General features: G+C 59.3%; 1 protein-coding gene across 1 annotated transcript; it reads left to right on the plus strand.

Annotated features, from left to right (window-relative positions):
- The first annotated feature begins 195 nt into the window (after nucleotides 1-195).
- On the plus strand, nucleotides 196-26,428 carry LOC133264395 (probable RNA-binding protein 23). Its single transcript, XM_061444341.1, is given in 14 exon segments — nucleotides 196-246; nucleotides 357-431; nucleotides 4,023-4,070; nucleotides 4,165-4,208; nucleotides 6,684-6,815; nucleotides 9,026-9,079; nucleotides 10,904-11,021; nucleotides 12,706-12,858; nucleotides 14,448-14,585; nucleotides 17,815-17,880; nucleotides 22,467-22,652; nucleotides 22,654-22,672; nucleotides 25,082-25,174; nucleotides 26,334-26,428. Coding segments are annotated over 14 exon segments (1,251 nt in total). The 5' UTR covers nucleotides 196-210; the 3' UTR covers nucleotides 26,423-26,428.
- Nucleotides 26,429-26,766: the final 338 nt, after the last annotated feature.

Consider the following 26,766-nt stretch of genomic DNA (forward strand, 5'->3'; position numbering starts at 1 on the left):
TGGGGGTAAAAAGGGGAAGGGGGGGGGGAGGTGAGGGGAGCGCGCATGCGCGGTTGGTTGGGTGGGGGGGTTAAAAGGGCGTGTCTTGCGGGTGACGTCACCGCCGTCGTCATCGCAGCGTGGCGCCGACGTCAAAGGGGGGGCGTGGCCGTGGTGTGCGTGGCCCCCCCCCCCCCCCCCCTTTCCCCTTTCCCCTCCCCTGTGCCAAAGATGGAGGCCGCGGGCTCGAACCCATTGCAGGACCCGGTGAGTGCTATGGGGCAGGAAGGGGGGGGGGGTGGAGAGGGGCATTGTGGGTACTTGGGGGGCTGAGACCCCTTTGTTTGTGTGTGTCCCTCTCCCCCCCCCCCCCATAGACGGACGCGATGACGTCAGACGATTTCGATATCGTCATCGAGGCCATGCTGGAGGCGCCCTATAAGAAGGAGGAGGTGAGGTTGGGGGGGGGGGTGTCTATGGGGTGGTATTGGGGGTGGGGGGGGTCTGTGGGGTGATATGGGGGTCTATGGGGTGATATAGGGGTCTATGGGGTGATATGGGGGTCTATGGGGTGATATAGGGGGTCTATGGGGTGATATAGGGGGTCTATGGGGTCTATGGGGGTGATAGAGGGGGTCTGTGGGGTGATAGAGGGGGTCTGTGGGGTGATATAGGGCATGTATGGGGGTCTGTGGGGTGATATAGGGGGTTTATGGGGTGATAGAGGGGGTCTGTGGGTGCATATGGGGTGTTATAGGGGTCTGTGGGGTGATATGGGGGTGTATGGGGGTCTGTGGGGTGATATAGGGGTCTATGGGGTGATACAGGGGGTCTATGGTGTGATAGAGGGGGTCTATGGGGTGATATAGGGGGGTATGGGGGTCTATGGAGTGATATAGGGGGTCTATGGGGTGATAGAAGGGGTCTATGGGGTGATACAGGGGTCTGTGGGGTGATACAGGGGGTGTATGGGGGTCTGTGGGGTGATATAGGGGGTCTATGGGGTGATAGAGGGGGTCTATGGGTGCATATGGGGTGATATAGAGGGTTTGTGGGGTGATATAGGGGGTCTATGGGGTGATAGAGGGGGTTTATGGGGCGGTATAGAGGCTCTATGGGGCGATATAGGGGGTGTATGGGGGGTCTATGGGGTGATAGAGGGGGTCTGTGGGGTGATGGAGGGGGTCTATGGGTGCCTATGGGGTGTTATAGGGGTCTGTGGGGTGATAGAGGGGGTGAATGGGGGTCTATGGGGTGATATAGGGGTCTATGGGATGATATAGGGGTCTATGGGTTGATACAGGGGGTCTATGGGGTGATATAGGGGGTCTGTGGGGTGATATAGGGGGTGTATGGGGGTCTATGGGGTGATATAGGGGGTCTGTGGGGGTCTATGGGGTGATGCAGGGGGTCTATGGGGTGATATAGGGGGTCTGTGGGGGTCTATGGGGTGATGCAGGGGGTCTATGGGGTGATATAGGGGGTCTATGGGGTGATATAGGGAGTCTGTGGGTGCCTGTGGGGTGTTATAGGGGGTCTATGGGGTGATATTGGGGGTGTATGGGGGTGTATGGGGTGATATAGGGATCTATAGGGGTCTGTGGGGTAATATAGGGGGTCTGTGGTGTGATAGAGGGGGTCTGTGGGGTGATAGAGGGGTCTGTAGGGGTCTGTGGGGTAATATGGGGGTCTATGGGGTGATATAGGGGGTCTGTGGGGTGATAGAGGGGGTCTATGGGGGTCTATGGGGTGATAGAAGGGGTCTATGGGGTGATATAGGGGGTCTGTGGGGTGATAGAAGGGGTCTATGGGGTGATATAGGGGGTCTGTGGGGTGATATAGGGGGTGTATGGGGGTCTGTGGGGTGATATAGGGGGGCCATGGGGTTATATAGGGGTCTATAGGGGTCTATGGGATGATATAGGGGGTGTATGGGGGTCTACGGGGTGATATAGGGGGTCTATGGGGTGATATAGGGGGTCTGTGGGGGTCTATGGGGTGATATAGGGGGTCTATGGGGTGATAGAGGGGTGTATGGGGGTGTATGGAGTGATAGAGGGAGTCTATGGGGTAATATAGGGGGTGTATGGGGGTCTGTGAGGTGATATAGGGTGTCTGTGGGGTGATATAGGGGGTCTGTGAGGTGATATAGGGGGTCTGTGGGGTGATATAGGGGGACTATAGGGATGTGTGGTGTGATATAGGGGGTCCATGGGGTGATATAGGGGTCTATGGGGTGATATAGGGGGTGTGTGGGGTGATATAGGGGGTCTATATGGGTCTGTGGGGTGAAACAAGGGGGTCTGTGGGGTGATATAGGGGATCTGTGGGGTGATATAGGGGATCTGTGGGGTGATATAGGGGGTCTGTGGGGTGATATAGGGGATCTGTGGGGTGATATAGGGGGTCTGTGGGGTGATATAGGGGGTCTGTGGGGTGATATAGGGGATCTGTGGGGTGATATAGGGGGTCTGTGGGGTGATATAGGGGTCTGTGGGGTGATATAGGGGATCTATGGGAGTCTAGGTTGGTATAGGGGCCTATGGGGATCTAATGGGGGTTAATGAGGTCCTAATGGGGTGCAAAGAGGTTTAATGGGGTCTAAAGGGGGTTAATGGGGTCCCAATGGGGTTTTATGGGTCCCAGTGAGAGTTAATGGGGTTCCAATGGGGGTTAATGGGGTCTAAAGGGGTTCAATGGGGGCCCAATGGGGTTCAATGGGGGTTATTGGGGTCCCAGTGGGGTCCTAATGGGGGTTAATGGGGTCCCAATGGGGGTTATTGGGGTCCCAATGGGGTTCAGTGGGGTTCAATGGGGTCCCAATGGGGGTTAATGGGGTCCCAATGGGGTTCAATGGGGGTTAATGGGGTCCCAATGGGGGTTCAATGGGGTCCCAATGGGGTTCAATGGGGGTTAATGGGGTCCCAATGGGGGTTATTGGGGTCCCAATGGGGTTCAATGGGGGTTAATGGGGTCCCAATGGGGTTCAATGGGGGCCCAGTGGGGTTCAATGGGGTTTAATGGGGTCCTAATGGGGTTCAGTGGGGTCCCAATGGGGTTGAATGGGGTCTCAGTGGGGGTTAATGGGGTTCCAATGGGGGTTAATGGGGTCTAAAGGGGTTCAATGGGGCCCAATGGGGTTCAATGGGGGTTATTGGGGTCCCAGTGGGGTCCTAATGGGGTTAATGGGTCCCAATGGGGGTTATTGGGGTCCCAATGGGGTTCAGTGGGGTTCAATGGGGTCCCAATGGGGGTTTAATGGGGTCCCAATGGGGTTCAATGGGGGTTAATGGGGTCTAAAGGGGTTCAATGGGGTCCCAATGGGGTTCAATGGGGGTTAATGGGGTCCCAGTGGGGTGTTAATGGGGTCCCAATGGGGGTTATTGGGGTCTAAAGGGTTCAGTGGGGCCCCAATGGGGTTCAATGGGGGTTAATGGGGTCCCAATGGGGGTTAATGGGGTTCAATGGGGTCCCAATGGGGTTCAATGGGGGTTAATGGGGTCCCAATGGGGGTTAATGGGGGTTAATGGGGTCCCAATGGGGGTTATTGGGGTCTAAAGGGGTTCAGTGGGGCCCCAATGGGGTTCAATGGGGGTTAATGGGGTCCCAATGGGGTTTTATGGGGTCCCAATGGGGTTCAATGGGGTCCCAATGGGGTTCAATGGGGGTTAATGGGGTCCCAATGGGGGTTAATGGGGTCCCAATGGGGGTTATTGGGGTTCAATGGGGTCCCAATTTGGTTCAATGGGGGTTAATGGGGTCCCAGTGGGGTCCCAATGGGGGTTATTGGGGTCCCAATGGGGGTTAATGGGTCCCAATGGGGTTCAATGGGGTTTAATGGGGTCCTAATGGGGTTCAGTGGGGTCCCAATGGGGTTGAATGGGGTCCCAGTGTGGTTTAATGGGGTTCATTGGGGGTAAATGAGGTCCCAATGGGGTTCAGTGGGGTCCCAATGGGTTCAATGGGGTCCCATATCGCCCTATGGAGCCCCATAGAATCTATGGGGCCCCTCTTAACCCTGCCCCCCCCCCCCCCTTTTCCAGGCCCAACCCGGCCCCTCCAAGGCGCCAGCGGAGGCTCCAGCCACTCAGGTGAGGCCATGGGGGAGGTCACGTGATGGGGGGGTGGGTGGGGCATAGAGGTCACGTGATCACTATGGACCCCCCCCCCCCCTTCACCCCATAGCAGGCACCGGAGGAGAGCAGCAAAGAGGCCAAGAAGGAAAGCAGGTGGGGAAGGGGATCTATGGGGCGCTATGGGGCGCTATGGGGGTCAGTGGGGTCCCTATGGGGCGCTATGGGGTCCCTATGGGGTGCCTATGAGGCACTATGGGGTCCCTATGGGGCGCTATGGGGTGCCTGTGGGGGTCAGTGGGGTCCCTATGGGAGTCAGTGGGGTGCCTATGGGGCGCCTATGGGGGTCAATGGGGTCCCTATGGGGTGCCTATGGGGGTCAATGGGGTGTCTATGGGGTGCTATGGGGTGCCTATGGGGGTCAATGGGGCGTCTGTGAGGGTTAATGGGGTGCCTATGGGGCGCTGTGGGGTTCTATGGGGGTCAATGGGGTCCCTATGGGGTGCTATGGGGTTCCTATGGGGGTCAGTGGGGTCCCTATGGGGTGCTACGGGGTGCCTATGGGGCGCTATGGGGTGCCTATGGGGGTCAGTGGGGTGCCTGTGGGGCGCTATGGGGTGCCTATGGGGTCCCTATGGGGTGCCTATGGGGGTCAGTGGGGTCCCTATGGGGTGCCTATGGGGGTCAATGGGGTGTCTATGGGGTGCTATGGGGTGCCTATGGGGGTCAATGGGGCGTCTGTGAGGGTTAATGGGGTGCCTATGGGGCGCTGTGGGGTTCTATGGGGGTCAATGGGGTCCCTATGGGGTGCTATGGGGTTCCTATGGGGGTCAGTGGGGTCCCTATGGGGTGCTACGGGGTGCCTATGGGGCGCTATGGGGTGCCTATGGGGGTCAGTGGGGTGCCTGTGGGGCGCTATGGGGTGCCTATGGGGTCCCTATGGGGTGCCTATGGGGGTCAGTGGGGTGCCTGTAGGGGTTAGTGGGGTCCCTATGGGGTGCTATGGTGTCCCTATGGGGGTCAATGGGGTCCTTATGGGGCGCTATGGTGTCTCTATGGGGGTCAATGGTGTCCCTATGGGGGTCAATGGGGTCCCAATAGGGGTCAATGGGGTCCCAATAGGGGTTAATGGGGTGCCAATGGGGTTCAATGGGGTCCCAATGGGATCAATGGGTCCCCCTGTGGGTCAATGGGGGGGTCCTCACCCCATGCCCCCCCTCGCCCCATGGCCGCAGCCGGAAGAAGCGGAGCAGGAGCCGGAGCCGGAGCCGTGAGCACAGACACAGGTGGGGGGCAATGGGGGGCAGTGGGGGGCAATGGAGTCAATGGGGGTCAATGGGACTCAATGGGGGGCAATGGGGGTCAATGGGGGGCAATGGAGTCAATGGGGGGCAATGGGAGTCAATGGGGGGCAATGGAGTCAATGGGGGGCAATGGGAGTCAATGGGGGGCAATGGGGGTCAATGGGACTCAATGGGAGTCAATGGGACTCAATGGGGGGCAATGGGGGTCAATGGGGGGCAATGGAGTCAATGGGGGGCAGTGGGGGTCAATGGGAGTCAATGGGGGTCAATGGAGTCAATGGGGGGCAGTGGGAGTCAATGGGACTCAATGGGGGTCAATGGAGTCAATGGGGGGCAATGGGGGACAGTGGGGGTCAATGAGGGCAATGGGGCTCAATGGATGTCAGTGGGGATCAATGGGGGTCAATGGGGATCAGTGGAGTCAACGGGGGTCAGTGTGGGGCAGTGCGAGTCAATGGGGGTCAGTGGGGCCAATGGGAGTCAATGGGTGTCAATGGAGTTCAATGGGGATCAATGGGGGTCAATGGAATCAGTGGGGCCAATGGGTGTCAATGGGGATCAATGGGTGTCAATGGGGATCAATGGGTGTCAATGGGGATCAATGGAGTCAATGGGGGTCAATGGGGATCAGTGGGGCTCAGTGGGGTCAATGGGGATCAATGGAAGTCAATGGTGGTCAATGAGGATCCATGGAGTCAATGGGGATCAATGCCCCCCATTGCCCCCCATTGACTTCCACTGACCCCCATTGCCCCCCATTGCCCCCCATTGACTTCCACTGACCCCCATTGACCCCCATTGCTCCCCATTGATTCCATTGAGCCCCATTGACTTCCACTGACCCCCATTGACACCCATTGACCCCCATTGCTCCCCATTGACCCCCATTGATTCCATTGACCCCCATTGAGCCCCATTGAGCCCCATTGCCCCCCATTGACTTCCATTGACTTCCATTGCCCCCCATTGAGCCCCATTGACTTCCATTGCCCCCCATTGAGCCCCATTGACTCCCATTGAGCCCCATTGACACCCATTGAGCCCCATTGACCCCCATTGCTCCCCATTGATTCCATTGACCCCCATTGACTTCCTTTGACCCCCATTGACCCCCATTGACTCCCATTGACCCCCATTGACCCCCATTGAGCCCCATTGCCCCCCATTGACTTCCATTGCCCCCCATTGAGCCCCATTGACTCCCATTGACCCCCATTGCCCCCCATTGCCCCCCATTGACTTCCATTGCCCCCCATTGAGCCCCATTGACTCCCATTGACCCCCATTGACTTCCATTGACTTCCATTGCCCCCCATTGCCCCCCAAGCCGGGACCGGGACCGGGATCGGCGCCGCCGGAGCCGCGAGCGCCGGAGCCGTCACCGGAGCCGCAGCCGCGAGCGCCGCCGGGGGGGGAGCCGCTCCCGCAGCCGCGACCGGCGCCGCGATGACCGCGCCCGGTGAGCCCCACATCCGCCCCATGGCTGACCCATAGGTGACCCATAGGTGCCCCACATCCGCCCCATGGCTGCCCCATAGGTGCCCCATAGCTGCCCCACATCCACCCCATGGCTGACCCATAGGTGACCCATAGGTGCCCCACATCCACCCCATGGCTGACCCATAGGTGCCCCATAGCTGCCCCACATCCGCCCCATGGCTGACCCATAGGTGACCCATAGGTGCCCCACATCCACCCCATGGCTGACCCATAGGTGACCCATAGCTGACCCATAGGTGACCCATAGCTGCCCCACATCCGCCCCATAGCTGCCCCATAGCTGCCCCATAGCTGACCCATAGGTGACCCATAGGTGCCCCACATCCACCCCATGGCTGCCCCATAGCTGACCCATAGCTGCCCCACATCCGCCCCATGGCTGCCCCATAGCTGACCCATAGCTGCCCCACATCCGCCCCATGGCTGCCCCATAGCTGACCCATAGCTGCCCCACATCCACCCCATGGCTGCCCCATAGCTGACCCATAGGTGACCCATAGCTGACCCATAGGTGCCCCATAGCTGCCCCATAGCTGCCCCATAGCTGCCCCATAGGTGCCCCATAGGTGACCCATAGCTGACCCATAGGTGCCCCATAGCTGCCCCATAGGTGCCCCATAGCTGCCCCATAGCTGCCCCATAGGTGCCCCATAGGTGACCCATAGCTGACCCATAGGTGCCCCATAGCTGACTCATAGCTGACCCATAGGTGCCCCATTGCCCCATAGGTGACCCATAGGTGCCCCATAGCTGCCCCACATCCACCCTATAGGTGCCCCATAGGTGCCCCATAGCTGACCCATAGGTGACCCATAGGTGCCCCATAGCTGACCCATAGGTGCCCCATAGCTGACCCATAGGTGCCCCATAGGTGACCCATAGCTGACCCATAGGTGCCCCATAGCTGCCCCATAGGTGACCCATAGGTGCCCCATAGGTGCCCCACATCTACCCCATAGGTGACCCATAGGTGACCCATAGGTGCCCCATAGCTGACCCATAGGTGCCCCATAGGTGCCCCATAGGTGCCTCATAGGTGCCCTATAGCTGACCCATAGGTGCCCCATAGCTGACCCATAGCTGACCCATAGGTGCCCCATAGCTGACCCATAGCTGCCTCATAGGTGACCCATAGCTGACCCATAGCTGACCCATAGGTGCCCCATAGGTGCCCCGTAGGTGACCCATAGCTGACCCATAGCTGCCCCATAGGTGACCCATAGCTGATCTATAGCTGCCTCATAGCTGACCCATAGCTGACCCATAGGTGCCCCACAGCTGCCCCATAGCTGCCCCACAGCTGACCCATCCCTATAGCTGCCCCATATCTGCCCCATAGGTGCCCCATAGCTGATCTATAGCTGCCCCACATCTGCCCCATAGCTGCCCCACATCCGCCCCATAGCGGACCTATAGCTGACCCACATCTGACCCATAGCTGACCCATAGCTGCCTCATAGCTGACCGACATTTGCCTCATAGCTGACCCACATCTGCCCCATAGCTGACCCACAGCTGACCCATAGCTGACCCAAACTAGCCCAGAACGGCCCCAAATCAACCCTAAATCAACTCAAAACGGCCCCAAATCTGCCCCATAGCTGACCCACATCCACCCCATAGCTGACCCACATTTGACCCACATCTGCCCCATAGCTGCCCCGTAGTTGACCCCGAACTGCCCCATAGCTGACCCACAGCTGCCCCACATCCGCCCCATAGGTGACCCATAGCTGACCCATAGCCGCCCACAGCTGCCCCATAGCTGACCCATAGCTGCCTCACAGCTGCTCCGCAGCTGACCCACATTAGCCCCAAATCAACCCAAATCAGCCCCACAGCTGACCCACATCTCACCCATATCCAACCCTCATCTGCCCCACATCAGCCCCACATCTGCCCCATATCAACCCCCACATCCGCCCCATATCAACCCCCACATCCGCCCCATATCAACTCCCACATCCGCCCCACATCAGCCCCACATCCGCCCCATATCAACCCCCACATCCGCCCCACATCAGCCCCACATCCGCCCCATATCAACCCCCACATCCGCCCCATATCAACCCCCACATCCGCCCCATATCAACCCCCACATCCGCCCCATCTCAGCCCCACATCAACCCAAAATGCACCCCCCATTGACCCCCATGTTCTGCCCCCCAGGCGCCGCTTCGGGCACAGCAAGAGCCCCTTGTACCGGGAGAAGAGCCCCGTGAGGTGAGACACGGGATAACATGGGATAACATGGGATAACATGGGGTAACATGGGGTAACATGGGGTAACATGGGGTAACATGGGATAACATGGGTAACATGGGGTAACATGGGATAACATGGGATAACGTGGGATAACATGGGGTAACATGGGTTAACATGGATAACATGGGATAACATGGATAACATGGGGTAACATGGATAACATGGGGTAACATGGGATGACAAGGGATAACAGGTAACGGAATAACACGCAATAGCATGTGGTAACACATGATAACATGCGATACATCCTCTAACACATGATAACATGCGATAACAAGTGATAACAAGTGATAACATACGATAACGTGATAACACATGGTGATATGTGATAACATGCTCTAACACATGATAACGTGATAGCGTATGATAACACAACATGCTGTAACATGCGATAACGTGATAACGTGATAACATGCTCTAACACGTGATAGCATGCTCTAACACACGGTAACGTGATAACATGCTCTAACACACGATAACATGCTCTAACGCAATAACATGCGGTAACATGCTCTAACACACGATAACATGCTCTAACACGATAACATACTCTAATACATGATAACATGCAATAACATGCTCTAATACACGATAACACGCTCTGACACACGGTAACACGTGACAAGACGCGATAACAAGTGATAACATGCTCTAACGTGATAATACGCGATAACACACTAACACGTGGTAACATGCTCTAACACACAATAACGCGATAACATGCTCTAACACACGATAACATGCTCTAACGCGATAACACGCTCTAACATGCGATAACACACGATAACACGATAACACGCTCTAACGCTCTAACACACTATAACACGCTCTAACACGCTCTAACACACGATAACATGCTCTAACGCTCTAACACGCTCTAACGCTCTAACACACGATAACACGCTCTAATGCTCTAACACACTATAACACGCTCTACCATGCGATAACACGCTCTAACACACTCTAACGCTCTAACGATAACATGCTCTAACGATAACACGCTCTAACACACAATAACACGCTCTAACATGCGATAACACGCTCTAACACACTCTAACGCTCTAACGATAACACACTCTAACGCTCTAACACACTATAACACGCTCTAACACACGATAACACGCTCTAACACACTATAACACGCTCTAACACGATCTAACGCGCTCTAACGCTCTAACACACTATAACATGCTCTAACACACGATAACACGCTCTAACACGATAACACGCTCTGACACACTCTACCACGCTCTAACGATAACACGCTCTAACGATAACATGCTATAACACACGATAACACGCTCTAACACGCTCTACCACGCTCTAACACGCTCTAACACGCTCTAACACACGATAACACGCTCTAACACACGCTCTAACACGCTCTAACACACGATAACACGCTCTAACACGCTCTAACACACGATAACGCTCTAACACACGATAACACGCTCTAACACGCTCTAACACACGATAACACGCTCTAACACGCTCTAACACGCTCTAACACACGCTCTAACACGCTCTAACACACGATAACACGCTCTACCACGCTCTACCACGCTCTAACACGCTCTACCACACGATAACACGCTCTAACACACGATAACACACGATAACACGCTCTAACACGCTCTAACACACGATAACACGCTCTAACATGCTCTACCACGCTCTACCACGCCCTGACACGCTCTGACACGCTCTAACACGCTCTGACACGCCCTGACACGCCCTGACACGCTCTACCACGCCCTGACACGCCATGTCCCGTGCGGGCAGGGAGCCGCTGGGCAGCCTGAGCCCCGAGGAGCGCGACGCCCGCACCGTGTTCTGCATGCAGCTGGCGGCGCGCATCCGGCCCCGCGACCTCGAGGACTTCTTCTCGGCCGTGGGCAAGGTCAGCGTCGCCGTGGGGCTGCCCCATAGCCGCCGGGGGGCTGCCCCATAGCCGCCATGGGGCTGCCCCATAGCCGCCGTGGGGCTGCCCCATAACTTCAGTGGGGCGCTTTAGAGCGTGCCTGTGCTGTCTTCAGCCTCTCTGGGGGTCCAAGCGTCACCTCTGTGGGTCCTGCCCCACGGGTTCTGTGGGTCCTGCCCCACGGGTTCTGTGGGTCCTGCCCCATGGTTTCTGTGGGTCCTGCCACATGGTTTATATGGGTCCTGCCCCACGGGTTCTATGGGTCCTGCCCCACGGATTCTATGGGTCCTGCCCCATGGTTTCTATGGGTCCTGCCCCACGGTTTCTATGGGTCGTGCCCCACGGTTTCTATGGGTCCTGCCGCATGGTTTCTATGGGTCCTGCCCCACGGGTTCTATGGGTCACGCCCCATGGTTTCTATGGGTCCTGCCCCATGGTTTATATGGGTCCTGCCCCATGCTTTCTATGGGTCCTGCCCCACGGGTTCTATGGGTCACGCCCCACGGGTTCTATGGGTCCTGCCCCACGGGTTCTATGGGTCCTGCCCCATGGTTTCTATGGGTCCTGCCGCATGCTCTCTATGGGTCCTGCCCCATGCTTTCTATGGGTCCTGCCACACGCTCTCTATGGGTCCTGCCCCATGGTTTCTATGGGTCCTGCCCCACGGTTTCTATGGGTCCTGCCCCACGGGTTCTATGGGTCCTGCCCCATGGTTTCTATGGGTCCTGCCCCATGGTTTCTATGGGTCCTGCCCCACGGTTTCTATGGGTCGTGCCCCACGGTTTCTATGGGTCCTGCCGCATGGTTTCTATGGGTCCTGCCCCATGGTTCCTATGGGTCCTGCCCCACACTTCCTATGGGTTGCGCCCCACACTTCCTATGGGTCCGCCCCACACTCTCTATGTGCCCACCCCACACTTCCTATGGGTCCCGCCCCACACTCTCTATGGGTCCACCCCACACTTCCTATGTGTCCTGCCCCACACTTCCTATGGGTCCCGCCCCACACTCTCTATGGGTCCACCTCACACTTCCTATGGGTCCCGCCCCACACTTCCTATGGGTCCGCCGCACACTCTCTATGGGTCCGCCCCACACTTTCTATGGGTCTGCCCCACACTTTCTCTGGGTCCCGCCCCACACTCTATGGGTCCCACCCCACACTTCCTATGGGTCCCACCCCACACTCTCTATGGGTCTGCCCCACACTTCCTATGGGTCCCGCCCCACACTTTCTCTGGGTCCCACCCACACTTTCTCTGGGTCCTGCCCCACACTCTCTATGGGTCCTGCCCCACACTCTCTATGGGTCCCGCCCCACACTTCCTATGGGTCCACCCCACACTCTCTATGGGTCCCGCCCCACTCTCTATGGGTCCCGCCCCACACTCTCTATGGGTCCCGCCCCACACTCTCTATGGGTCCGCCCCACACTTTCTATGGGTCCCACCCCACACTCTCTATGGGTCTGCCCCACACTTCCTATGGGTCCCACCCCACACTTTCTATGGGTCCCACCCCACACTCTCTATGGGTCTGCCCCACACTTCCTATGGGTCCCACCCCACACTTCCTATGGGTCCCACCCCACACTTTCTATGGGTCCACCCCACACTTTCTATGGGTCCCACCCCACACTTTCTATGGGTCCGCCCCACGGCAGGTGCGGGACGTGCGCATCATCTCGGACCGCAACTCGCGGCGCTCCAAGGGCATCGCCTACGTGGAGTTCTGCGACATCCAATCGGTGCCCTTGGCCATAGGGCTCACGGGGCAGCGCCTGCTCGGAGTGCCCATCATCGTGCAGGCCTCGCAGGTGGGGCGCTATGGGGCGGGATGTGGGGCGGGATGTGGGGCGGGATGTGGGGGGGGATATGGGGGGGATATGGGGGGGATATGGGGGGATATGGGGCGGGATATGGGGCGGGATATGGGGTGTCTATGAGGTGGTTATGGGGGGATATGGGGGGGATATGGAGGGGATATGGGGGAGATATGGGGGGGATATGGGGTGGGATGTGGGGCGGGATGTGGGGGTGGTTATGGGGGTCTATGGGGGGATATGGAGGGGATAGGGGGGTGATATGGGGGGGATATGGGGCGGGATATGGGGCGCTATGGGGCGGGATATGGGGTGTCTATGAGGTGGTTATGGAGGTCTATGGGGGGATATGGGGTGGGATATGGGGTGTCTATGAGGTGGTTATGGGGGTCTATGGGGGGATATGGGGGGGATATGGGGGGGGATATGGGGTGTCTATGAGGTGGTTATGGGGGTCTATGGGGGGATATGGGGCGGGATATGGGGGTGATATGGGGAGGATATGGGGGGATTATGGGGCGGGATATGGGGCGCTATGGGGCGGGATATGGGGTGTCTATGAGGTGGTTATGGGGGTCTATGGGGGGGATATGGAGGGGATATGGGGGTGATATGGAGGGGATATGGGGGTGATATGGGGGGGGATATGAGGGGGATATGGGGGGATATGGGGTGCTATGGGGCAGGATATGGGGTGTCTATGAGGTGGTTATGGGGGTCTATGGGGGGGATATGGAGGGGATATGGGGGTGATATGGGGGGGGATATGAGGGGGATATGGGGTGGTTATGGGGTGGGATATGGGGCGCTATGGGGCAGGATATGGGGTGTCTATGAGGTGGTTATGGGGGTCTATGGGGGGGATATGGGGGTGATATGGGGAGGATATGGAGGGGATATGGGGGTGATATGGGGGGATATGGGGTGTCTATGAGGTGGTTATGGGGGTCTATGGGGGGGATATGGGGGTGATATGGGGGGGATATGGAGGGGATATGGGGGTGATATGGGGGGGATATGAGGGGGATATGGGGGGGATATGGGGGGGGATATGGGGCGCTATGGGGCGGGATATGGGGTGTCTATGAGGTGGTTATGGGGGTCTATGGGGGGATATGGGGGGGATATGGGGTGGGATATGGGGTGCTATGGGGCGGGATATGGGGTGTCTATGAGGTGGTTATGGGGGTCTATGGGGGGATATGGGGCGGGATATGGGGCGCTATGGGGCGGGATATGGGATGTCTATGAGGTGGTTATGGGGGTCTATGGGGGGGTATGGGGGGGATATGGGGGGGATATGGAGCGGCTATGGGGGGGTTATGGGGGGGATATGGGGGGGATGTGGGGTGGATATGGGGTGTCTGTGTGGTGGTTATGGGGGTCTATGGGGGGATATGGGGGCGGATATGGGGGGGTATGGGGGGTCTATGTGGGTCTCTATGGGTCCCTATGTGTCCCTATGGGTCCCTATGGGTCCCTATGTGTCCCTATGGGTCCCTATGGGTCCCTATGGGTCTCTATGGGTCCCTATGGGTCCCTATGTGTCTCTATGGGTCCCTGCCCCACATCTCCCCCCATAGGCCGAGAAGAACCGCCTGGCGGCCATGGCCAACAACCTGCAGAAGGGCTCGGGGGGCCCCATGCGCCTCTACGTGGGCTCCCTGCACTGCAACATCACCAAGGAGATGCTGAGGGGCATCTTCGAGCCCTTCGGCAAGGTAGCGACCCATAGCGGGACCCATAGCGCGACCCATAGCGGGACCCATAGCGGGACCCATAGAGAGACCCATAGCGGGACCCATAGCGGGACACATAGCGCGACCCATAGCGGGACCCATAGCGGGACCCATAGAGAGACCCATAGCGGGACCCATAGCGCGACCCATAGCGCGACCCATAGCGCGACCCATAGCGGGACACATAGCGGGACCCATAGCGGGACCCATAGCGGGACCCATAGCGGGACCCATAGCGGGACCCATAGCGCGACCCATAGCGGGACACATAGCGGGACACATAGTGGGACCCATAGCGGGACACATAGAGAGACCCATAGCGGGACCCATAGCGGGACACATAGAGAGACCCATAGCGCGACCCATAGCGGGACCCATAGCGGGACACATAGAGAGACCCATAGCGGGACTCATAGAGAGACCCATAGCGGGACACATAGCGCGACCCATAGCGGGACCCATAGAGAGACCCATAGCGGGACCCATAGCGGGACACATAGAGAGACCCATAGCGGGACACATAGAGAGACCCATAGCGCGACCCATAGCGGGACCCATAGCGGGACCCATAGAGAGACCCATAGCGCGACCCATAGCGGGACACATAGAGAGACCCATAGAGAGACCCATAGAGAGACCCATAGCGGGACACATAGCGGGACCCATAGAGAGACCCATAGAGAGACCCATAGCGCGACCCATAGAGAGACCCATAGCAGGACCCATAGCGGGACCCATAGCGGGACCCATAGAGAGACCCATAGAGGGACCCATAGAGAGACCCATAGCGGGACACATAGAGGGACCCATAGCGGGACCCATAGCGGGACCCATAGCGGGACCCATAGAGAGACCCATAGAGGGACCCATAGCGGGACCCATAGCGGGACCCATAGAGAGACCCATAGAGGGACCCATAGCGGGACCCATAGCGCGACCCATAGCGGGACACATAGCGGGACACATAGAGAGACCCATAGAGGGACACATAGAGAGACCCATAGCAGGACCCATAGCGGGACACATAGCGAGACCCATAGCGCGACCCATAGCGGGACCCATAGCGCTACCCATAGCGGGACCCATAGCGCTACCCATAGCGGGACACATAGCGGGACCCATAGCGGGACCCATAGAGAGACCCATAGAGAGACCCATAGCGGGACACATAGCGGGGATCCATAGCGCGACCCATAGCGGGACCCATAGCGGGACCCATAGAGAGACCCATAGCGGGACCCATAGCGCGACCCATAGCGGGACCCATAGCGGGACACATAGCGCGACCCATAGCGGGACACATAGCGCGACCCATAGCGGGACACATAGCGGGACCCATAGCGGGACCCATAGAGAGACCCATAGAGAGACCCATAGCGGGACACATAGCGGGGATCCATAGCGCGACCCATAGCGGGACCCATAGCGGGACCCATAGCGGGACCCATAGAGAGACCCATAGCGGGACACATAGCGGGACCCATGGGACCCATAGCAGGGATCCATAGTGGGACACATAGAGAGACCCATAGCGGGACCCATAGCGGGACCCATAGCGGGACCCATAGCGCGACCCATAGAGAGACCCATAGCGCGACCCATAGCGCGACCCATAGCGGGACCCATAGCGGGACCCATAGCGCGACCCATAGTGGGACCCATAGCGCGACACATAGTGGGACCCATAGCGGGACACATAGAGGGACCCATAGCGGGACACATAGAGGGACCCATAGCGGGACCCATAGCGGGACACATAGCGCGACCCATAGCGCGACCCATAGAGGGACCCATAGCGGGACACATAGAGGGACCCATAGCGGGACACATAGAGAGACCCATAGCGGGACCCATAGCGCGACCCATAGCGGGACCCATAGCGGGACACATAGAGAGACCCATAGCGGGACCCATAGCGGGACCCATAGCGGGACCCATAGCGGGACACATAGAGAGACCCATAGCGGGACCCATAGCGGGACACATAGAGAGACCCATAGCGGGACCCATAGCGGGACCCATAGCGGGACCCATAGAGAGACCCATAGCGGGACACATAGCGCGACCCATAGCGGGACCCATAGCGGGACACATAGAGAGACCCATAGCGGGACACATAGAGAGACCCATAGCGGGACCCATAGCGGGACCCATAGCGGGACCCATAGAGAGACCATAGCGGGACACATAGCGGGGATCCATAGCGCGACCCATAGCGGGACCCATAGCGCGACCCATAGAGAGACCCATAGCGGGGACACATAGCGGGGATCCATAGCGCGACCCATAGCGGGACCCATAGCGGGACCCATAGAGAGACCCATAGCGGGACACATAGCGGGACCATGGGACCCATAGCAGGGATCCATAGTGGGACACATAGAGAGACCCATAGCGGGACCCATAGCGCGACCCATAGCGGGACCCATAGCGGGACCCATAGCGGGACCCATAGCGCGACCCATAGCGCGACCCATAGAGAGACCCATAGCGCGACCCATAGAGAGACCCATAGCGGGACACATAGAGAGACCCATAGCGCGATCCATAGCGGGACCCATAGCGCGATCCATAGCGGGACACATAGAGAGACCCATAGCGGGACACATAGAGAGACCCATAGCGCGATCCATAGCGGGACCCATAGCGCGATCCATAGCGGGACACATAGAGAGACCCATAGCGGGACACATAGAGAGACCCATAGCGGGACACATAGAGGGACCCATAGCGGGACACATAGAGAGACCCATAGCGCGACCCATAGCGGGACACATAGCGGGACCCATAGCGCGACCCATAGAGAGACCCATAGAGAGACCCATAGCGGGACACATAGCGGGACACATAGCGCGACCCATAGCGGGACACATAGCGCGACCCATAGCGGGACCCATAGCGCGACCCATAGCGAGACACATAGCTGGACACATAGCGGGACACATAGAGAGACCCATAGCGGGACCCATAGAGGGACACATAGCGGGACCCATAGCGGGACACATAGACCCATAGCGGGACCCATAGCGGGACACATAGCGGGACCCATAGAGGGACCCATAGCGCGACCCATAGCGGGACCCATAGAGGGACCCATAGCAGGACCCATAGCGGGATCCATATGGGGGACCCATAGGGGGGGATCCTGGGGCATCCCTAGGGATGGGCTATGGGGCCGGGGCTGGAGCCCATTGGGGTCCCTGCCCCACAGATCGAGAGCATCGTCCTCATGCGGGACCCAGACACCGGGCAGTCCAAGGGCTACGGCTTCATCACGGTGAGAGCCCCACTGCGCCCCATAGAGACCCATAGAGACCCATAGAGACCCGTTGATCCCCATAGAGACCCATTGAGACCCGTTGATCCCCATAGAGACCCATAGAGACCCATTGACCCCCATCGCCCCCCATTGACTCCCATTGACCCCCATTGACTCCCATTGACTCCCATTGACCCCCATTGACTCCCATTGACCCCCATTGACTCCCGTTGACCCCCATTGACTCCCATTGACTCCCATTGACCCCCATTGACTCCCATTGACCCCCATTGACCCCCATTGACCCCCATTGACCCCCATTGAGCCCCATTGACCCCCATTGACTCCCATTGACCCCCATTGAGCCCCATTGACTCCCATTGACCCCCATTGACTCCCATTGACCCCCGTTGACCCCCATTGACCCCCATTGACTCCCATTGACCCCCATTGACCCCCATTGACTCCCGTTGACCCCCATTGACTCCCATTGACCCCCATTGACTCCCATTGACCCCCATTGACTCCCATTGACCCCCATTGACCCCCATTGACTCCCATTGACTCCCATTGACCCCCATTGACTCCCATTGACTCCCATTGACCCCCATTGACTCCCATTGACCCCCATTGATCCCATTGACCCCCATTGAGCCCCATTGAGCCCCATTGACTCCCATTGACCCCCATTGACCCCCATTGACTCCCATTGACCCCCATTGACCCCCATTGACTCCCATTGACCCCCATTGACCCCCATTGAGCCCCATTGACTCCCATTGACTCCCATTGACTCCCATTGACTCCCATTGACCCCCATTGACTCCCATTGACTCCCGTTGACCCCCATTGACTCCCATTGACCCCCATTGACTCCAGTTGACCCCTATTGACTCCCATTGAGCCCCATTGATCCCATTGCGCCCCATTGACTCCCATTGAGCCCCATTGACCCCCCCTTGCCCCACTGCAGTTCTCGGAGGCGGAATGCGCGCGCCGGGCCCTAGAGCAGCTCAACGGCTTCGAGCTGGCCGGGCGCCCCATTGACCCCCATTGACTCCCATTGACTCCCATTGACCCCCATTGACTCCCATTGACCCCCATTGACTCCCATTGACCCCCATTGAGCCCCGTTGACTCCCATTGACCCCCATTGACCCCCATTGACCCCCATTGACCACCATTGACTCCCATTGACTCCCATTGACCCCCATTGACTCCCATTGCCCCCCATTGACTCCCATTGACTCCCATTGACCCCCATTGACTCCCATTGACCCCCATTGACCCCCATTGACTCCCATTGACTCCCATTGACTCCCGTTGACCCCCATTGACCCCCATTGAGCCCCATTGACTCCATTGACCCCCATTGACCCCCATTGACTCCAGTTGACCCCCATTGACTCCCATTGAGCCCCATTGATCCCATTGACCCCCATTGAGCCCCATTGACCCCCATTGAGCCCCATTGAGCCCCATTGACCCCCCCTTGCCCCACTGCAGTTCTCGGAGGCGGAATGCGCGCGCCGGGCCCTAGAGCAGCTCAACGGCTTCGAGCTGGCCGGGCGCCCCATTGACCCCCATTGACTCCCATTGACCCCCATTGACTCCCATTGACCCCCATTGACCCCCATTGACTCCCATTGACTCCCATTGACCCCCATTGACCCCCATTGACTCCCATTGACCCCCATTGACTCCCATTGACTCCCATTGACCCCCATTGACTCCCATTGAACCCCATTGACCCCCATTGACTCCCATTGACTCCCATTGACTCCCATTGACCCCCATTGACTCCCATTGACCCCCATTGACCCCCATTGACTCCCATTGACTCCCATTGACCCCCATTGACTCCCATTGACCCCCATTGACCTCCATTGAGCCCCATTGAGCCCCATTGACTCCCATTGACCCCCCCTTGCCCCACTGCAGTTCTCGGAGGCGGAATGCGCGCGCCGGGCCCTAGAGCAGCTCAACGGCTTCGAGCTGGCCGGGCGCCCCATTGACCCCCATTGACTCCCATTGACCCCCATTGACTCCCATTGACCCCCATTGAGCCCCGTTGACTCCCATTGACCCCCATTGACCCCCATTGACCCCCATTGACCACCATTGACTCCCATTGACTCCCATTGACCCCCATTGACTCCCATTGCCCCCCATTGACTCCCATTGACTCCCATTGACCCCCATTGACTCCCATTGACCCCCATTGACCCCCATTGACTCCCATTGACTCCCATTGACTCCCGTTGACCCCCATTGACCCCCATTGAGCCCCATTGACTCCATTGACCCCCATTGACCCCCATTGACTCCAGTTGACCCCCATTGACTCCCATTGAGCCCCATTGATCCCATTGACCCCCATTGAGCCCCATTGACCCCCATTGAGCCCCATTGAGCCCCATTGACCCCCCCTTGCCCCACTGCAGTTCTCGGAGGCGGAATGCGCGCGCCGGGCCCTAGAGCAGCTCAACGGCTTCGAGCTGGCCGGGCGCCCCATTGACCCCCATTGACTCCCATTGACTCCCATTGACCCCCATTGACTCCCATTGACTCCCATTGACCCCCATTGACTCCCATTGACTCCCATTGACCCCCATTGACCCCCATTGACTCCCATTGACCCCCATTGACTCCCATTGACCCCCATTGACTCCCATTGACTCCATTGACCCCCATTGACTCCCATTGACCCCCATTGACCCCCATTGACCCCCATTGACCCCCATTGACCCCCATTGACTCCCATTGACCCCCATTGACTCCCATTGACCCCCATTGACCCCCATTGACTCCCATTGACTCCCATTGACCCCCATTGACCCCCATTGACTCCCATTGACCCCCATTGACTCCCATTGACTCCCATTGACCCCCATTGACTCCCATTGAACCCCATTGACCCCCATTGACTCCCATTGACTCCCATTGACTCCCATTGACCCCCATTGACTCCCATTGACCCCCATTGACCCCCATTGACTCCCATTGACTCCCATTGACCCCCATTGACTCCCATTGACCCCCATTGACCTCCATTGAGCCCCATTGAGCCCCATTGACTCCCATTGACCCCCCCTTGCCCCACTGCAGTTCTCGGAGGCGGAATGCGCGCGCCGGGCCCTAGAGCAGCTCAACGGCTTCGAGCTGGCCGGGCGCCCCATTGACCCCCATTGACTCCCATTGACCCCCATTGACTCCCATTGACCCCCATTGACTCCCATTGACCCCCATTGAGCCCCATTGAGCCCCATTGATCCCATTGACCCCCATTGACTCCAGTTGACCCCCATTGACTCCCATTGAGCCCCATTGATCCCATTGACCCCCATTGACTCCAGTTGACCCCCATTGACTCCCATTGAGCCCCATTGATCCCATTGACCCCCATTGAGCCCCATTGATCCCATTGACCCCCATTGACTCCCATTGACCCCCATTGCGCCCCATTGACCCCCCCTTGCCCCACTGCAGTTCTCGGAGGCGGAATGCGCGCGCCGGGCCCTAGAGCAGCTCAACGGCTTCGAGCTGGCCGGGCGCCCCATTGACCCCCATTGACTCCCATTGACCCCCATTGACCCCCATTGACTCCCGTTGACCCCCATTGACTCCTATTGACCCCCATTGACTCCCATTGACTCCCATTGACCCCCATTGACCCCCATTGACCCCCATTGACTCCCATTGACTCCTATTGACCCCCATTGACCCCCATTGACTCCCATTGACTCCCATTGACTCCCATTGACCCCCATTGACCCCCATTGAGCCCCATTGAGCCCCATTGACCCCCCCTTGCCCCACTGCAGTTCTCGGAGGCGGAATGCGCGCGCCGGGCCCTAGAGCAGCTCAACGGCTTCGAGCTGGCCGGGCGCCCCATTGACCCCCATTGACTCCCATTGACCCCCATTGACTCCCATTGACCCCCATTGACCCCCATTGACTCCCATTGACCCCCATTGACCCCCATTGACCCCCATTGACTCCCATTGACCCCCATTGACTCCCATTGACTCCCATTGACCCCCATTGACTCCCATTGACCCCCATTGACCCCCATTGACTCCCATTGACTCCCATTGACCCCCATTGACTCCCATTGACCCCCATTGACCCCCATTGACTCCCATTGACCCCCATTGACCCCCATTGACTCCCATTGACTCCCATTGACCCCCATTGACTCCCATTGACCCCCATTGATCCCATTGACTCCCATTGACCCCCATTGACTCCCATTGACTCCCATTGACCCCCATTGATCCCATTGACTCCCATTGACCCCCATTGACTCCAGTTGACCCCCATTGACTCCCATTGACTCCCATTGACTCCCGTTGACCCCCATTGACCCCCATTGAGCCCCATTGACTCCATTGACCCCCATTGACCCCCATTGACTCCAGTTGACCCCCATTGACTCCCATTGAGCCCCATTGATCCCATTGACCCCCATTGAGCCCCATTGACCCCCATTGACTCCCATTGACTCCCATTGACCCCCATTGATCCCATTGACCCCCATTGACTCCCATTGACCCCCATTGCGCCCCATTGAGCCCCATTGACCCCCCCTTGCCCCACTGCAGTTCTCGGAGGCGGAATGCGCGCGCCGGGCCCTAGAGCAGCTCAACGGCTTCGAGCTGGCCGGGCGCCCCATGCGTGTGGGGCAGGTCCACGAGGGCCCCGAGCTCGGCCTCCCCCTGCCCCTGCCTCTGCCCCCCGAGGGCCCCGACGAGCCCGAGCTGCTGGGGCCCAGCGGGAGGCTCCAGCTTCATGGCCAAGCTGGCCGAGGGTGAGGCACTTGGGGGGCAGGAAATGGGGCGGGGGGAATGTGGGGCAGGGAGGGGGTTGTGGGGCAGAAGGGGGTTATGGGGCAGGGAGGGGGGGTTATGGGGCTATGGGGCACTGGGATCTATGGGGCAGGGAGGGGGTGGTTATGGGGCAGAGGGGGGTTATGGGGCAGAGGGGGGTTATGGGGCAGGGAGGGGTGGTTAGGGGGCAGGAAGGGGAGGTTGTGGGGCAGATTGGAGTGGTTATGGGGCTATGGGGCACTGGGATCTATGGGGCAGGGAGGGGGTGGTTATGGGGCAGAGAGGGGCTATGGGGCAGGAAGGGGTGGTTATGGGGCTATGGGGCAGGAAGGGGTGGTGATGGGGCTATGGGGCAGGAAGGGGTGGTGATGGGGCTATGGGGCAGGGAGGGGGCTATGGGGCAGAGCGGGGTGGAGATGGGGCTGTGGGGCACAGGGGCTATGGGGCAGGGAGGGGGTTGTGGGGCAGAGGGGGGTTATGGGGCAGGGAGGGGTGGTGATGGGGCTATGGGGCAGGAAGGGGGCTATGGGGTGGAGTGGGGTGGTGATGGGGCTATGGGGCACTGGGATCTATGGGGCAGGGAGGAGTGGTTATGGGGCTATGGGGCAGGAAGGGGGCTATGGGGCAGGGAGGGGGTAGTTATGGGGCAGAGGGGGGTTATGGGGCAGGAAGGGGTGGTTATGGGACTATGGGGCAGGAAGGGGTGGTTATGGGGCTATGGGGTAGGAAGGGGTGGTGATGGGGCTGTGGGGCAAAGGGGCTATGGGGCAGGGAGGGGGTTGTGGGGCAGGAAGGGGTGGTTATGGGGCTGTGGGGCAAAGGGGCTTATGGGGCAGGGAGGGGGCTATGGGGCAGGAAGGGGTGGTTATGGGGCTATGGGGCAGGGAGGGGGCTATGGGGCGGAGTGGGGTGGTGATGGGGCTGTGGGGCAGAGGGGCTATGGGGCAGGGAGGGGGTTGTGGGGCAGAGGGGGGTTATGGGGCAGGGAGGGGTGGTGATGGGGCTATGGGGCAGGAAGGGGGCTATGGGGTGGAGTGGGGTCGTGATGGGGCTATGGGGCACTGGGATCTATGGGGCAGGGAGGGAGTGGTTATGGGGCTATGGGACAGGAAGGGGGCTATGGGGCAGGAAGGGGTGGTTATGGGGCTATGGGGCAGGAAGGGGTGGTGATGGGGCTATGGGGCAGGAAGGGGGCTATGGGGCAGAGTGGGGTGGTGATGGGGCTATGGGGCAGAGGGGCTATGGGGCAGGGTGGGGGTTGTGGGGCAGAGGGGGGTTATGGGGCAGAGGGGGGTTATGGGGCAGAGGGGGGTTATGGGGCAGAGGGGGGTTATGGGGCAGGGAGGGGTGGTTAGGGGGCAGGAAGGGAAGGTTATGGGACAGATTGGGGTGGTTATGGGGCTATGGGCAGAGCGGGGTGGTGATGGGGCTGTTGGGGCAGAGGGGCTATGGGGCAGGGAGGGGGTTGTGGGGCAGAGGGGGGTTATGGGGCAGGGAGGGGTGGTGTGGGGCTATGGGGCAGGGAGGGGGCTATGGGGCAGAGTGGGGTGGTGATGGGGCTGTGGGGCGGAGGGGGCTATGGGGCAGGGAGGGGGTTGTGGAGCAGAGGGGGGTTATGGGGCAGAGGGGGGTTATGGGGCAGAGGGGGGTTATGGGGCTATGGGGCCGGGGGGGTGGTTATGGGGCAGAGGGGGGCTATGGGGCAGGAAGGGGTGGTTATGGGGCAGGAAGGGGGCTATGGGGCAGAGTGGGGTGTTTATTGGGCTATGGGGCAGATTGGGGTGGTTATGGGGCTATGGGGCAGAGGGATCTATGGGCAGAGGGCGGTTGTTATGGGGCTATGGGGCTCAGGGATCTCTGGGGTGGGGGGGGTTGGTTACGGGGCTATGTGGCACAGGGATCTATGGGGCGGGGGGTGTTGGTTATGGGGCACAGGGATCTATGGGGCCGAGGGTGTGGTTCTGGGGCACAGGGATCTATGGGGCAGGAGGGTTGGTTATGGGGCTATGGGGCACAGGGTTCTAAGGGGCGGGGGAGGTTGTTGGTTATGGGGCTATGGGGCACCAGGATCTATGGGGCAGGGGGGGGTTGGTTATGGGGCTATGGAGCACAGGGATCTATGGGGCAGGGGAGGTTGGTTATGGGGCACAGGGATCTATGGGGCAGGGGGGGTTATGGGGCTATGGAGCACAGGGATCTATGGGGCAGGGGAGGTTGGTTATGGGGCACAGGGATCTATGGGGCAGAGGGGGGTTATGGGGCTATGGAGCACAGGGTTCTATGGGGCGGGGGGGTTGGGTTATGGGGCTATGGGGCACCAGGGATCTATGGGGCGGGGGGGGGGGTTGGTTATGGGGCTCCTGCCCCATAGCGTCTCTGTTCCCCCCCAGGCTCCGGGCTGCAGCTGCCCAGCACGGCCCAGGCCGCTCTGCAGCTCAATGGGGCCCTGCCCTTGGGGGCGCTCAACCCCGCGGCGCTCACTGGTAAGGGGGCTATGGGGTGGCTATGGGGTGGCTATGGGTGGTTATGGGGGGCTATGGGGCGGCTATGGGGCGCTATGGGTGGCTATGGGGTGGTTGTGGGGCGCTATGGGGTGGCTATGGGGTGGCTATTGGGGTGGTTGTGGGGCGCTATGGGGGGCTATGGGGTTTCTATGGGGGGCTATGGGGTGGTTATGGGGCACTATGGGGGTCTATGGGGTGGCTATGGGGTGGTTGTGGGGCGCTATGGGGTGGCTATGGGTGGTTATGGGGGTCTATGGGGCGCTATGGGGGGCTATGGGGTTTCTATGGGGGGCTATGGGGTGGTTATGGGGCGCTATGGGGTGGTTATGGGGCGCTATGGGGTGGCTATGGGGTGGTTATGGGGTGGCTATGGGTGGTTATGGGGCGCTATGGGGGTCTATGGGGCGCTATGGGGTGGCTATGGGGTAGTTGTGGGGTGCTATGGGGTGGCTATGGGTGGTTATGGGGGGCTATGGGGTGTCTGTGGGGGCGCTATGGGGGGCTATGGGGTTTCTATGGGGGGCTATGGGGTGGTTATTGGGGACTATGGGGTGGGTTTGGGGGGTCTATGTGGTGGCTATGGAGTGTCAATGGGGGGCTGTGGGTGGCTATGGGATGGATATGGGGTCTATGGGGTGGCTATGGGGGGCTATGGGGTGTCTACGGGGGATCTGTGGGGGATTATGAGTGGCTATGGGGGTCTATGGGGTCTCTATAGGGGTCTATGGGGTCCTATGGGGTGTCTATGGGGGTCTGTGGGTGTCTATAGGGGTCTATGGGGTGGCTATGGTGGTTTGGGGGGTGTCTGGGGGGTGGCTATGGGGGATCTATGGGGTGTCTATGGGGTGTCTATAGGGGTCTATGGGGGGCTATGGGGGTCTATGGGTGTCTGTGGGGCTCTGTTAGGGATCTATGGGGGGCTATGAGGTGTCTATGGGGTGTCTATGGGGTGTCTATGGGGTGTCTATGGGGCTCTGTGTGGTGTCTATGTGGTTCTCTGCCGTCTCTATGGAGCCCCATGGGGCCTCTATGGGGCGCTTTGGGTGGCTGTGCTTTGTTCCTATAGGGCTGGGGCTTGTGGGGCTCCCTATGGCTCCATCTATGGGGCAGCCCCACATCTCCCCCATGTTCCCCATAGCCCTGAGCCCGGCGCTGAACCTGGCCTCGCAGACGCTGGCGTCCCAGTGCCTCACGCTCTCGGGGCTCTTCTCCCCACAGACCATGTGAGGGGCGGGATCTATGGGGCAGAAGGGGGGATTCTATGGGGCAGAAAGGGATTCTATGGGGCAGAAAGGGGGGGATCTGTGGGGCAGAAAGGGGGGTTCTATGGGGCAGAAAGGGGGGGATCTGTGGGGTAGAAAGGGGGGATTCTATGGGGCAGAAAGGGGGGGATCTGTGGGGTAGAAAGGGGGGGAATCTATGTGATGGGGGGTATCTATGGGGCAGAAAGGGGGGGATCTGTGGGGTAGAAAGGGGGGGATCTGTGGGGTAGAAAGGGGGGGATCTGTGGGGCAGAAAGGGGGGATTCTATGGGGCAGAAAGGGGGGGAATCTATGTGATGGGGGGGTATC

The sequence above is a fragment of the Pezoporus flaviventris genome, unplaced genomic scaffold (genome assembly GCF_033815535.1).
Source record: "Pezoporus flaviventris isolate CSIRO_AGI_PZ_B2104156 unplaced genomic scaffold, CSIRO_AGI_Pfla_v1 ptg000809l, whole genome shotgun sequence".
Taxonomy (NCBI): domain Eukaryota; kingdom Metazoa; phylum Chordata; class Aves; order Psittaciformes; family Psittacidae; genus Pezoporus; species Pezoporus flaviventris.